This window comes from Pseudonaja textilis, chromosome 3 (assembly GCF_049901715.1).
Source record: "Pseudonaja textilis isolate UNSWEBS1 chromosome 3, rPseTex1.2, whole genome shotgun sequence".
NCBI lineage: Eukaryota > Metazoa > Chordata > Lepidosauria > Squamata > Elapidae > Pseudonaja > Pseudonaja textilis.
The window spans coordinates 154,731,949-154,746,909 of NC_141992.1; the positions used below are offsets into that span (position 1 = coordinate 154,731,949).

The 14,961-nt window shown below is 37.6% G+C and overlaps 1 protein-coding gene across 3 annotated transcripts in view; it reads right to left on the reverse strand.

Moving 5' to 3' along the window:
• The window catches only part of ANKRD29 (ankyrin repeat domain 29), a 31,948-nt gene that overhangs the window by 9,778 nt on the left and 7,209 nt on the right, over positions 1 to 14,961 (reverse strand). For 2 of the 3 annotated variants that reach the window (XM_026699293.2, XM_087931169.1), the window contains 3 exons: positions 14,829 to 14,927; positions 10,140 to 10,238; positions 1,718 to 1,816 (listed from right to left, as the gene is read on the reverse strand). In XM_026699293.2, coding sequence (XP_026555078.1) covers positions 1,718 to 1,816; positions 10,140 to 10,238; positions 14,829 to 14,927 — 297 coding nt within the window. The remainder of the gene's footprint in view (positions 1 to 1,717; positions 1,817 to 10,139; positions 10,239 to 14,828; positions 14,928 to 14,961) is intronic. The other variant, XM_087931170.1, reaches the window with a different exon arrangement.

Here is a 14,961-nt window from a genome sequence, read left to right on the forward strand (position 1 = left end):
AAATAGAATGCATGATAGCACTACTATACAGCAAACCTGATCTAACCAAATACATCAAGATTGAAATATCCATAATCATGGATATCATTCAACCTTTGCCTGACCACATATTTTCAATTTGAGGGACAAATATAGCAACAAATCAATCAAAGGAATACCTATGGGACTACTTTCAGGACTCATAGCAGAGATTATAATGCCTAGAATCTCTAGCAGTTTCATGAGTAGAATCCAAAGTATGAATATAGTACGTAGATTTGTCATACTAACCATCAATAACATCTTCAAAGGAATAAAATTCACAAGAAACATAGAAAACAATATGCTACCCTTCCTGGAAATCCTCAGCACTGGAGGCAATGATGGCAAATTAAAACACAAGTCTATCATACCCAAGTGCTCCACTACCAAACTAACAATCCAATTTCCCACAAGAGAAACACTATTTAGATGAGCACAAACATACTACAGCAAACCTGAAAATCAGAAAAAGGAAACGGGTAATCTATAAAACATCTTCCAACAAAATGGATAGCCATGTAACTATCAATAAATTGCCTGAACACTCATGCCAATGTAGCACAACTAACACAAGCTGTGAAAAGAATAACACTGCCATATATCAAAAACATCTTAGAAACCATTAACAGAATAATATTAACCATGACATCACCATAGCACACAAACCAACTAAAACCCTCCAAAACTTCTTAAGTCAAAAGACCCAATACCCTCAAAAGCAAAAACAGCAGTCATACAGTGACTCATGCAACATATAACAACATACAGTGTACTGTAACAGGCACTGTGTAGGACAAACAGGCAGAAGACTAGCAGAGCATTTCCATGAATGCTAACTAGCAGTACAAAGATTTGATGAAAACTCCTTAATTTCATAACACATCATCCGACCATAGGTCAACCGGGAAACCGTAAACATCCTAGAACAAACCAAGTCCAAAAGCACGAAAGAATTCCTGGAAGCCCAGCACTTATACAAATTAGCCATCAACAAGCACAGAGACAATCAAAAACCAAAAAGGAAACAGACTGAACTCGCTAACAATTAATATCCAGATGAGCAGAGATTAATACCAAGATTAACACTAGACTAACAATCAAGAGCTAAGCAATATCCCAAATCAAGGAACTACCAACTCAGACAAACAAGCTAACAATAAACAATAGGCTAATCAAGGGACCACCAACACCACTTCCATCAATACCGACAGGGCAAGCTACTACTACATAAAATGAGAACAAACCCTATCCCTTCTAGCACTAATGATGTTACATAATTTGGTAATTAAATGCTTGCAAGAAAACAACCAAGCTTAAAGAGCACCAAGGGCCCCATCACATTTAATTCTCCAAAAAACAAGGAAGAGTCTCTTCTGAGACATTTTCCATGGCCTGCTTCTGGGTGAACTGCAATATTTTTTACACACCACTTGTGCAGGCTCTGTAGCTGTCCTTCCTGTCTCCCAAGATCACTCTCACATACCGTTACATATGGCCAAATATCAGAACAAATTTAACAATGTGCAGAAAGCCTATTATCATGGAAACCCAAGATCTATCAAATATTAAACTATCAAATAATTATTTCATATTAAAATCACAACAGAAGATTAAGATGTGGCTGATTAATTTTGGCATGTGATAGATAAAGGGACAGTAACAACAAAATCTATATCTTAACAATGCTGAATATTACCTGCCTTGGCTGGTTGACCTTTGCTCCTGAAGATAGTAATAATCGAATTAAATCCAGAAAACCACCCTGAGCAGCCAGGAAAAGTGCAGTAGCTCCATCCTTAATTGAAAATACACAAATAATTAATTTGATTTTTTACTAATAAAAATGTCCATAATAAAACCATTGAAGTTTCTCCCATTAATCATCTAGCATACAAAAATGCCACTTGTACTTTAGATTTTTTTCCACATCCATTAAACACTTCCTGCCACTTAATGTAACTCTAAATGCAACACTGATAAAAGTAAAATACAAGGATGCTCTTTAATTAGTCTGCTTCTAGCTTAAGATGTTGTCAATGTGAAGCTGTTTTGTGAGTAATTGTTCCAGCAGGGTATATTTGAGGTCTTCCTGTAGAGGAATTTTGCCTATCAGATACCTTTATCAGCTCAGTTGAACAACAAATATGACAAATGGGAATCAGATTCTTTTGTTTATTCATTGCTTTTAAATATATCAAACACAACTTGACTAAGGATTTCCATTATTTATTGAAAGTTTTGAAACTAATTAAAAAAAAGAATGTGCACCAAAAGATATACGCTGCTCGTTTGGATTGTTGTTATCTGTCTTTTACAACTTTGATTTAACAAACCATATAATTATTTTTATTCATAGTTTTATTCATTACTTTGTTGATTTTTAAATAATTTATTTTTAAATATTTTACGGATGCATATAAATCAAGTAGTCAATTTACTTTATCCTTCCTGAAATGTAAAGAGAATAATTAGAGAAGAATGTTTTACCCAGTTGCAAAGAAAAGCGAAAAAGAGGAGGAAATGGGAAAGAGAGATTGTTAAGAAGATTAGGAAATTTCTGGTAACATTATGCATATTATGGTCAGTACAGTACATTTCCTCCCAGAGTAACTGAGCAAAAAACATCACTCATGTATCATATGCTGTCCAACAATCTCCCTATAGTAATTATGGCCTATATTCTCATTTGATGCTGATTTTAGATATTCAGGCAATGTTAGGCAAAGCAAGGGGCAAAATCCTCAGCTTCAGATGTATCCTGCCAGCAAAAAGCCATCTGCAAATCAGGACATTAATGTAGAAATTGGTAGGTATGATGCATGGAGAGAGAATGAATATTGACAGGTAACATTTACTGCTTTACAGTACATATGCAACAAAGCAAAAGCCAAAACAAGTCAAAATTGTGAATTGAGAGGGATAAAGCTAAGGAATTTAACAAAATTCAGCGTCCTATTTTCCCAACCATAGAACAGCTGTCTAGACCACAGGTCTGCAACCTGTGGCTCTGGAGCCACATGAAGCTCTTTTGGCCCTCTGCTGCAGCTCCCTATTGGCTGATTCCACCACTGGCTGGCCCCTCCACTTCCCGTCACTCCTCACCTGGCCTGAGAAGGTAAGGGGGATGGCAGGGGATGGAGACTCGCTCCGTATTCCAGAACAGGAGGTGACTGGGTGCGAGTGAGTGACCTCGAGTTGGCTACACCCACCCAGTCACACCAGTTGTTAAATTATTGGCTCTTTGTGTTTTCTTTTCTGTTGGAAACAGGTCCAAATGGTTCTGTTAGTGTTTGGGGATAAACCCCCAAGCAGAGTATGCAGCAGCAGTCCAGCCAGGCAGGCAAATGAGAGAGAGAGTGGGCCCAAGAGTATACACACACTGGAGACAAAAACACTGTTTGTGGTTTTAAAATAGTTATTTATTGCACACAGAGATTAAGAAGTGTCATTCAGTCCATATATCATTATCCAGTATATCCATCCAGTTATCAAGTCTATTAACAGTAAATACAATGTCCTTATCTGCTTGTAAATCTTCTCCTCCCGATACCTTTCTCTCAAAGACAACGCTGAATCCTCAGCTCACCAGGCAAACAGTCCTTGTGTTCAGTTGAAATGGTATCTGGCACAGTAGCCTTCAAAAGCAACCAGACGTTCCAAAACAGCAGGCAGCAGACCAGGAACAGAACCAGGTGCATCCAGAAGCCAGCGTCTATTACGTTTCCCTTCCTACCTATATTACTGCCTGCAACCGCACCCACAATGACATTGCAGTTTCTTGCTTAAAGCTACATAGCACTTAATCCTAGGTTTACATATTTATTCAACCCAAACCTGGTTGGTGTATCCATATACCCAACATTCTCCCCTTTTGGGTGATATAAATATGTAATGCCTTTACATTCTAAACCCATATTTTTCACAACTCTCTAGATGCTTAATAGCACCTTGGGCTTTAGTAAAATGATCAGCTACATTGTCCTCCGACATGCAGTACTCCAGCTGTATCAATTTACTCTGTACAGATTGTCTTACATTAAGATACCTCAAATCTGTATGTTTACATCTCGTTTTAACTGCAATATTAGTGGCCATTTGAATTGCTGCCTGATTATCTTCATGTACAACTATAGGGTAATGTACAGTTATACCCATATCCTTCAACATTTGTTTGTACATAATCAACTCAGTACACAATAAAGATAAACAGGAGAATTCTGCCTCCATAGTAGACAAACTTATATGCTGTTGCCTTATTGACTTCCAGCCTATTAATGTCTTACCCAGCATTATGGCTGTTCCTGAAGTCGACTTTCTAGTATCTCTTTCTGCTGCAAAACTAGCATCTGCATAAGCACTCAATATGAGATCACCTTTTGGTTCTAAATACAGTGCATGGTGTAATGTTACTTTAAGATATCTTAGGATTCTTCTCAATGCTATCCAGTGACATTGAAGCGGATCATTATTGTGTCGTGCCAGCTGATTAATACTAAAAGCAATATCTGGCCTTGACCAATTGCTAATATATGATAAGCTACCAACCAAAGATTGATACAGTTCCTTATCACATTTGGGACTTTGAGTATCCATTTTGCAAATATCCTGACTCATTGGAGTCTTTGCAGGCTTACAAAGTTCCAACTTATAATCTATTAGCAATTTAGATATCTTATCTTCCTGAGATATTCTAAAACCTTTCTGTGTTCTCAGTATATTCAATCCTAGATATCTCTTTATCTCCCCTAATTGCTTGATTTTTATTTTCTTGGCTAATGATGTTATTATTTCATTTGCTTCATCATTAGTCTTCGTCATCAGAGCAATATCATCAGTAAACAACAATAATAATGATATTTTCCCATTTTTATCCCTCTTAAATAGACATGGGTCGGCTAAACCAGCTTTAAACCCTATATTGGTCAGTTCTTTTACAATATACTGGTTCCATTCATAGCCCGATTGTTTAAGACCATAAAGGCTCTTTTTAAATAACCAACAATCATTATTATTGTCGCCTTTAAATCCATTAGGCCTTTTCATATACACAGTATGTCTTAGTGGAGCATGCAAGTAAGCAGTTTCCACATCTAAATGGTTAACTATATATTGCTTGCTTGCTGCCCACACTAATGCTGCCCTTAACGTTGCTGCTTTAAGACTAGGTGCAAATACTTCATCATAGTCGTTTGCACTTTGTCTAAAGCCTTGGGCTACTAACCTTGCCTTATGGATTGTGTTTCCATCCTTATCAGTCTTTATTTTAAAAATCCATTTACAGCCAATGGGTTTTTCATTACTAGGTAATCTCACGTTTTCATATACCTTCATATCCTTCAAAGATTTCAATTCTTTATTAATTGCTGCATACCATTTTTCTTTCTCTTTAGAAGGATATCTTTTAATCTCATCCACAGTATTTGGGATTCTATTTTCCTGGCACACTGTATTAGCCTGGTATCTATCAGGCGGTCTAGAAATACGTGTAGTCCTTCTGGGTATTACTGGGCTTGGTTGAGTTACTACCTGTTCCTCATCCTCAGCTATTTCTTCCTCTAGGGGCTGTACTTCTTCCTGTACTTCTTCCTTTACATTATTTTTAAAGTTACAGGGATACTTAATGGGATTTCTGTATGATTCAATAATCACCTCGTTATTGTTATCCTGCTCTAACTTATCCCATCCTACGTGCTCTAGAAATTGGGCATTAGCACTACATAACACCTTAGATGTGCCTTTCTCCCAAAATCTATATGCCCTATGGTTAGCTTGATAACCAACAAAGAATAATTGTTTAGCTCTGTGTTGCCCTTTACGTCTGAGTTGTGTAGGGATATGCACCCATGCTGGTGCACCAAATGTGTGCAGGTAACTCAAATCAGGCTTCCTGCCATGCCACATGGTGAATGGTATTTCACCAGTGGTTGAGTTAACAACATTATTTAATAAATGATTAGCACACATTGTGGCCTCCCCCACAAAGAATCAGGTAACCCAGAATCAGTTAACATAGTACGGGTCATCGCCTGCAATGTTTGGCCTCGCCTTTCAACAAATGCATTGTGTTGTGGTCTGTATGGTGCAGATGTCTTATGAGCTATTCCAGCTGCCTTTAATCTATTCTGGAATTTGCTATTAACAAATTCCGTGCCATTATCTGTCACCAGGGTTATAATTTGCCGTTTGGTTTTTCTTTCAGCAAACTTTAACCAGTTGAAGAAATGTTGATATGTTTCAGTTTTGCTTTTCATTAGGTAGCAAAACCCATATCTAGAGTAATGGTCCATAATGCTCAGTATATATCGAGCACCCCCATACTGGGTTTCTTTGGACCTATAATGTCTGCAAATACTACTTCTAAAGGTTCTTTAGTTTTGAAACCATTAAGCCTATTTGCAGGCATTATTTTACTCTTATCTTCACAGCAGACATTACAACGCAAATACTTATCACAGGGTTTTAACCTTATTCCTTCAGATAACTCTACTGTACGTTTTAGCATTTTAAAATTCACATGCCCCAAACGCCTATGCAATAAATGGATACATTCATCATGAGGCTTGATATTATTAAATACAGTCTGTGCCTCCCCTTTCTTACTATCATGTAAGACATATAATGCTCCATTTAAAGCTGCAGTTACCTTTTTGCCGTCTCTTTCCAGTATGCACTTATTATTCTTAAATGTAACTACATATCCTAGTTTATCTAATACTCTTACAGAAAGTAAGTTCATCTTTAACTGTGGTACATATAACATTTTTATATTCTGGTTTAAACATGGACAATAAGCAATACCTTCACCCTTGGCCTTGAGGTACCAACCATTAGCAAGTGATATACGTTGTGAGCTTGTAGACATTTTTATAAACTTTGTCTTATCTCTCGTGATGCAGTGGGATGCACCACTGTCCACCACCCATAAATCATTCTTCATATCACAATTGCCAAACATGGCCAGTTCAAAGGATTTCTTTGGCTTCTTTACATTCTGGCTTTTTCCTTTTCTGCAGAATCTTGCCAAATGTCCTCTGCCTCCACAATTAAAACACTTTTTAATTGTGTATGCCGTCGAAGATAAATTCTCTTCTTCCGGGTGCTTTACTTTACACAGCTGGTTTCTTTCCAGCCTTGAAGATAATTTCTCTTCTTTATTAGGCTTATCTTCTCTCAGCTGGTCACGTTCAAACCTTCTTCTGGCTTCTTCTAATAGCCTGCCGGTAATCTCAGTTACTGATAAACTGTCTTTTGGCAATACCTCTAATGCAGTCACAAAATCATCATAGCTTCGATCCAAAGAAGACAGTATGATGTATACTTGTTGCAACTCATTAAAAATAAGCTCTTTTTCTTGCAATTCTTGAAAAATGCTTTTCATACAGTTTAAATGAGTTAACATGTCTCCATTCCTCTCAAGATGTGTTCTAAACAGCTTCCGTGTAAGATTGATATGAGCTCCTACACTGTCTCGAACATAAATCCTTTTGAGATTATCCCAGCAGTCTGCAGCATTTTCCACTCCACGGATATGAATGAGTTGCTGGTCAGACAGAGTGAGACCTATGATGCACAAAGCCTGTTCATTCTTTCGTTCCGGGTCATTGCTCTTGTGAAAAATAACTATTTAACAAACAGTTTGTATTTACAGTAATGTGCAACTCCCACCAGCTCTCACTGCTATATCCTGGTTAGTTAGACTATGCACACTGCTGGGCCCATAACCAATGTTAGTGTTTGGGGATAAACCCCCAAGCAGAGTATGCAGCAGCAGTCCAGCCAGGCAGGCAAATGAGAGAGAGAGTGGGCCCAAGAGTATACACACACTGGAGACAAAAACACTGTTTGTGGTTTTAAAATAGTTATTTATTGCACACAGAGATTAAGAAGTGTCATTCAGTCCATATATCATTATCCAGTATATCCATCCAGTTATCAAGTCCATTAACAGTAAATACAATGTCCTTATCTGCTTGTAAATCTTCTCCTCCCGATACCTTTCTCTCAAAGACAACGCTGAATCCTCAGCTCACCAGGCAAACAGTCCTTGTGTTCAGTTGAAATGGTATCTGGCACAGTAGCCTTCAAAAGCAAGCAGATGTTCCAAAACAGCAGGCAGCAGACCAGGAACAGAACCAGGTGCATCCAGAAGCCAGCGTCTATTACGTTTCCCTTCCTACCTATATTACTGCCTGCAACCGCACCCACAATGACATTGCAGTTTCTTGCTTAAAGCTACATAGCACTTAATCCTAGGTTTACATATTTATTCAACCCAAACCTGGTTGGTGTATCCATATACCCAACAGGTTCTTTGTGTGTTTAAGGTTGCAGACCCCTGGTCTAGACTCTAGCAAGTTGCAACAACTTGGATTTTTAAATTTTTTTAAAAAAGAATGATGGTAGAGGAAAATTCCTCAGATCCAAAGGATAGGGTTACTCCATACCAGAATAAGTTATCAATAGGCACCAGATTGTCCATATTCTCTACATGTCAACTGACTGCACATACTGGCCTAGTACGCCAGATTTTAAACACCTAGCCTGTTTCATAGAGAAAACAATACTTTCAAACTGTAATAGCCAAGGACAACTTAGCCTTAGCCTAATCCCACTCACAAATTATGACAAATTGAAGGAAAGCTCATGAACACACAAGAAAATTCCAAGGATATGTTCATATTGTGGATAGATGTAAGTGTCATAGCTCAGTTAGTGGCTTGAAAATTCCAGCCTAACTTCATATGCTACTCTAAATATCCAGAAATAGAATGCCCTGAAAGAAAGAAATATACAGCACCAACAGATTCTCTCACGCCCCTGCCCTCAGGAGCTTCTCTTCCTCCTCGCCAGAAGTGCTCACATGCTCAGTGGGAAGGAGGCGGCTTGTCAGGGTCAGAGGGGCAGTTAGCGCTTTGTATGTGAACGCTTCTGGCAAGGAGGAAGAGAAGCAAGAGCCGAAGACAGAAGCCTGAAGATGATGAATGAAACTTCATCGAAACGTTGCCTAGATACTTCGAATCTTACGCGGGAGAAAACCCGAACAACCAAAGATCCATATATATATATAAATTATTTTTTAAATAGTAATTTATATTTGAAACATAAAAAAGTATTTTCTTTAAAGGTCTGGACTGGAATAAAGGAATTTTCCCCTCCTCTGTTTCATCACAACCCATAACCTGAGTGTAACTCTCAGCCTAGAAAGAATCAAGGGTAACTCACAGCTGCTAAAAGGGTCCCATTCTGGTTTACATTATGCAAACTATGGTTATTGAATTGTAGATTCTACCATTTTAAACAAATTCTCTGCATGGCATAAATTAAAGCAGCACTATAGTAGAGAGATACGCAAAACCTGAGGTTCTTGTTTGCTAAGTAAAGAGAAGGTATTTTTTAACTTAGGAAATATTAAAAAAATCTAATTGCTATGACAATCTCATGGACAAGCTAAATCTGAATTACTTATTCTACAAACATACTGAAGAGATTGTATTAATTTGGTGTTCCAGATATATTCAATTATTTGAGAGACTGTCACATAGATAATAAAACAGATGTGTTCTTTTTAGCCCCAGAAAAAGGACCTAAATAACTTTATATTTTAAAATAAAGAACTTGAGAGTGCAAACTGATTGATCGTGGAACAGAATGATACAGAAAGTGAAACAACTCTATATTCACTGGCCTTCTCTTAATGTATACTGTACATTTGGGAGATGCAATCTAAATTTCTTGCCTCACATTGTATTTGCTTATTCTAATCTGTAAAATATTTTGAAAATTGAAATTTAAACTACTAAGTGTGCTATTAATCACTTTCTTAATCAATATAATTTTGTATGAACATCCCTAGCAAACCATTCTTACAATTATATACATGCATACCTTTAGATGTAAGTATTTTGATCTAAGAGTGCACATCTACCTCTTTCCAGTGTGTCCTGGTGGAATGTGTTATTTCAATTAAAAGAGAGGTCTGTTTTGCGCACTTTACAGATGGTGTTCTTTCTAAGATTTTTCTTGTGAAAACTTAAAAAAAATGGAATCCCGGAAACAGTTTTCACCCACTGATGGAAAAGAAGATTGAAATAATGAATTTACATTTCAGGGAAACTCACATAAAGCTCATCATGTATGTTGGCCCCATGCTTGAGTAAGGTATCCACCACTCTCATGTGCCCATATTGACAAGCAGCTAACAAAGCAGTACCACCATCCTGAAAAGAATACAAATGGATAAAAGAGAAAGTTTCAGAGAGCAGTAACTGCTAAACATTTCTTAGCACGTAATTCATGAGTAGAAAAACTCACTTTATGTGGCTATAACATGCTTCCCTGAAAATACATCCCAATTCCTATTTATTTAAAAACACATTTTGAACCTTAATTGGAAACAGACCTCTCTTAATATCTTATGCTCATCTTATTCTAACTTACAAACAGCTACTATTTTACATTTATTACAATATACCCCCATATAGATTTATATTCAGTGGCCTCTTGTAAAGGGAAAATTTGGCTGTGCTTTTCTCTTTCCTTCCTCTAAGCAGAAACCTGGCTTTCAGCATTAAGAAGTGTCATTTAAGGCCAAACTGTAAGAAACAATGGAATATCTTACTCTTTTAAACACGGCTTTCTATGGAACTACGGCTAGGTTCACTTCGCAAAGCAAAAGCAGGGCTCAACCATTTCCCCCAAACTGTTTCAAGCACCACATCAGTAGGCTTTACTTTCAATTTTGGAACCTAAGGAAACAGTGTCTTTCGTGACAGACCACACAGAAAGAAAAGCTATGAGGAAGGTTCATTGCTCCACACCTGCATTTGTTAAAATGTCCTATAATTTGTGTTTCAAGCAAACTTGTATTTTAAGATAAAAGCCGTTCGCATCATGCTTTGTTCCTTATTCAAACCATGGCTATAACAGGACACTACTCATAAAATCACATTCAGTTCTATAAAATGGCTACACAATTCCCATAGCAGATTAAAGTTGGGAAATCTGGTAAAGTTAGAGCTCTTTCCTCACTTTTCCTTTGTCATACCTGTTCTTGTATGACAACTACATATACTGTATATTCTGCCCTCATTTTATACTAAATGAAGCATCATAGAATATATAGTGCAAACAAAATTCTGCCCTGATCATTTAACAATCTTCCAGGAGCTTGAGATGACAGGAAATAATTTCAAATTTTCACTTCTATCACATGCAGGCTACAAAGTGTCCCTTAATTAAATTATTATGGCAATTAATAACCTCATCATACTTGCCTTTCCAAACAGTTGCATGTTTATATAATCGCAAAATATCCTATCTACCCCACACACTGGTAAGAGTCAGGGTTTTTTTTGAATGCATACTGTGGATTACCTAAATTACGTCACCAGTCTAAAAGTGCTCTCAGGAGTTTTATGCACATTCAGATAACTAGCTTAAAGGTGTCCAATCCATGAGTTAGCATAAAATACAACAACACCAGTTGGCTCTCTACAAACAGTTGGGCTGCAGTCTTCAATAATCATAAATGACATTATTCAAAGAGTTTACTGTTGGGTAATTTAGGGTGCAGCATCTTATGTATTTCCATGCCAATGGGGAAAGTGTCTACCAATTGCTCAAATAGAAGATAGAACCCAACAGATTCTAGATAGAGTGGTAGATTTATCCCTTCCTCAAACTTGAATTTCATGAGTAAGTAAGGTCCCAGTAAAGCTCCTACTCCACACCACAGATGCGGCCTATGGGCCTTGAGTTTGACACTCCTATTCTGTACCATACGTTTAATTGCAAGCCTATATTTTTGTGCAAAAAGACAATATTATTTTAGGAAAACAATGCAAAATTCAATTATTCCATAATAGGCACATATGACTAATTGGTGGCTAAGTGGCTTTGCAAAAATGAATTAGGGAGATAGCATATAGTGCTTCATATTAATGTATGTACCTTCTCTAATTATCCCTGGGATGGAGTTCCGCTTTTCATATTAAATTTGGCAAAAAGTTGGTCACATCTGCACTGTATTAGAAACTGAAGCAGTATTGGTGCTGCTGGCAAACATGCTGGAAACTCTGAGAAATTACATCAGTCTTAGAACAACTGCACACAAAGATCTCAGAATGAAGAGAACAATTACCCAAAAAAGGCTTTGCTGTGACGAAGAAGCACAAGAGACCTTTTCAGCCAGAAAGCAAATACATTAAGTTTTACAACAGATGCTGTGCATATTGAACTGATTAGTCAATACTGGTCATAACTCTTCCAAGATATTTGGGCACAAACAATTAATAAGCTGAACAGCCACGTGTTACTGTATATGGTGCTGAAATCTCAAGCCACACAAACACTATATTCTGAATTTCTAGGTAAACATATGTTAGGAGTTTCTGATTTGAATTCAACTAGCTTTCTATTTACATGCAACCCTAGAAAACAGGTAGTGAATCAGTGGGTTACTTCCTGTAAAATGCAGTTTCCACATTAATAGAACAGGATGTCAGAAACAACAAAATACTTAATGCAAGTCAGGGGTACACAATTTGTATTTCCAAAACTGTCTCTCCAAAGCTTTTAGATTAAGACACAATGGTCCTTTCAAAAAGGTGCTACTGAACTAATAATAGAAAAGGAAAAGGAAATACATGCAAAGTAATCATATTAAGTGCAATTCATTTAATTAAAATTATTTGATTTTTCTTTTTCCCTATCTACCAGGGTCCAGTTTTTTTGTTGTGGGTCTTTTCAGACAAAATGTTGTTCTTCCAAAACACATAATTGAAGGAGGAAGCCAAACCTGGTATAATCTGATCCACTTCTTTGCACTATGGGAACAGAGGACAACTGTCTTATTTGAATGATGGATCTTCAATCTGATGGGAAAGACCCGTGCACCAAGTTACTTACTATAGATTGTGGCACAAGATGCAACGATTCTACTATTCCTGGGTTATGGCTGATGTTCTCCCTCCTCTTGGTGGATTTATTTTGTGGATACATTCTATTATTTTTTGGATTATCTAAGATTTCTTGAGAGTTTTTATTAAATGTTCCCTACTGTATTTAGTATTTTATGGATTTGGTTTTATTATACAAGCATTTTTATTGTTACTGGTTGCTTTCAGAAAATTTTTTATTTCTTTTAAAGCCAGATACTGGTTTTCTTTTGTTGTCCTGCTTTAAACTATTTGTTCTGTGGCCTAAATTCAGATGTTTGTATCAGCTTTCTCTTACATGATGAAGTTCTCATAGGATCTTGTGCTGCTAATTCCTCACATAAAACTGTTGCGTCTTACATTAGGGGTGGGATTCAAAAATCCTAGCAACCAGTTCGCTGCCCGGTTGATGGGTGGGCGTGGCCATGGTGGGCGTGGCCTACCGGAACTTCTAGGAGGGCCCCTTTTCACCTTCTCCGGGGTCCAGAGGCTTCCCTCAGGATTTTGAGAGGGTGAAAATGGCCTCCCCCTGATTCCAGAGAGCATTAGGAAGCCAGAAACAGGCACGTTTCTGACTTCCAGAATTTCTGGTTTGGCCCGTTTTTCGCCCTCCCAGAGCCTCCATGCGGACCCTGCACTTACCTGCATCCAAATCGGGCCGCGTGGAGACTCCTGGGAGGGGGTGGGGAGGGTGAGCGTGGCCAGCAGGTCGGTTCAACTACCGGTTCGGCAAACCAGATGTAAATTTAACATCTGGTTCACTCGAACCTTTCCGAGCCGGTAGAATCCCACCCGTCTTACATCCAAAGAGAACCTGGAAGGATCAGATTCATTTTCAAGTTCCATATTGTTGCAGGTTTATTGTATATTTAAGACAGGCACAACTTCATAAACAGTGACCTACCTAATTAGAACTTTGTGAGAGAAATCAATATGATTATAAAACATTTCAGAATTTATAAGGGCATTTTGAAAAAGATTAGAAAGAAATATTTTAGATCTCAGAGAAATGCAAAATCTTCTTTTCGGATTTTTGTGCAAAAATATGCTACTACTTTAAAGAATAGCTTTTATCTGATATTTCAGCAGGAGCCATGAAGGACCCCCCAGATTATGCACCCACTCGATGGGGACCAGTACCCAGCACCAGTAACTACTAGGACTAATGTAAGTTCTGTGTACTGTGTATTATTTAGCACTCCACCGTTTCTTCCATTTGCAGAGTTATGGGCTCCTTTGCAGCAAAGAGAAAGCAGTTCAACAAGTGATCTACAGAAATCTACAATGGCAACAATATCTGCAGATTTGGATGCCTCCTATTAAGTGCAAAAGTAAGAAAATCTCAGATGGGATACTGTAGTTTTCCCCAAATATGTTTCCCCAGATATGTGGCATTACAGCTTCCATCATTCCCAGCTATCGTACTGTGACAAACTACAGCACCCAATCTCCAGCACATTCCTGTCCCTAATAAACAGAAAATGCAGTATTGTTTTGTTTTCTAAATCGAGCTAATACAGTCTCCATAACTGTGACTTGCATACATTTCCAATCTGTCACTCAAGCAGAAAATCTTTTGTATTTCTTTTCTAAAGTTTGCTTTCATTGTCAGCTTTGGCTTTGCCCTTTCCACATGAAATGATGAAAATAACAAACAAATTAAGTGATACTTATATAATGAAAACTGAGCAATAAGAGTTGCACACAACTTAATGTCCTGGCAGAGACCTATGCAGGGAGAAGCAAAATTATTATGCGGGCCTCTTGTCAGTTATCCATGCCAAGCCTTGAATCAGAAGAAAACAGTCGCCTTTCCTTCCTGCCTGGCTGTCTAAATTCACCAACATGTTGAAGCCAAGCATAATTTCTTACTTTGGTTTTGAATTCTGTGGAAGCTCCATATTCAAAGAGTAACTTCACTATATCATTGTGGCCTTGTTGTGCAGCAAAGAATAGGGCAGTGGCTCCACTCTAAAATGAAAATTAGAAATCCCATAGATTACCA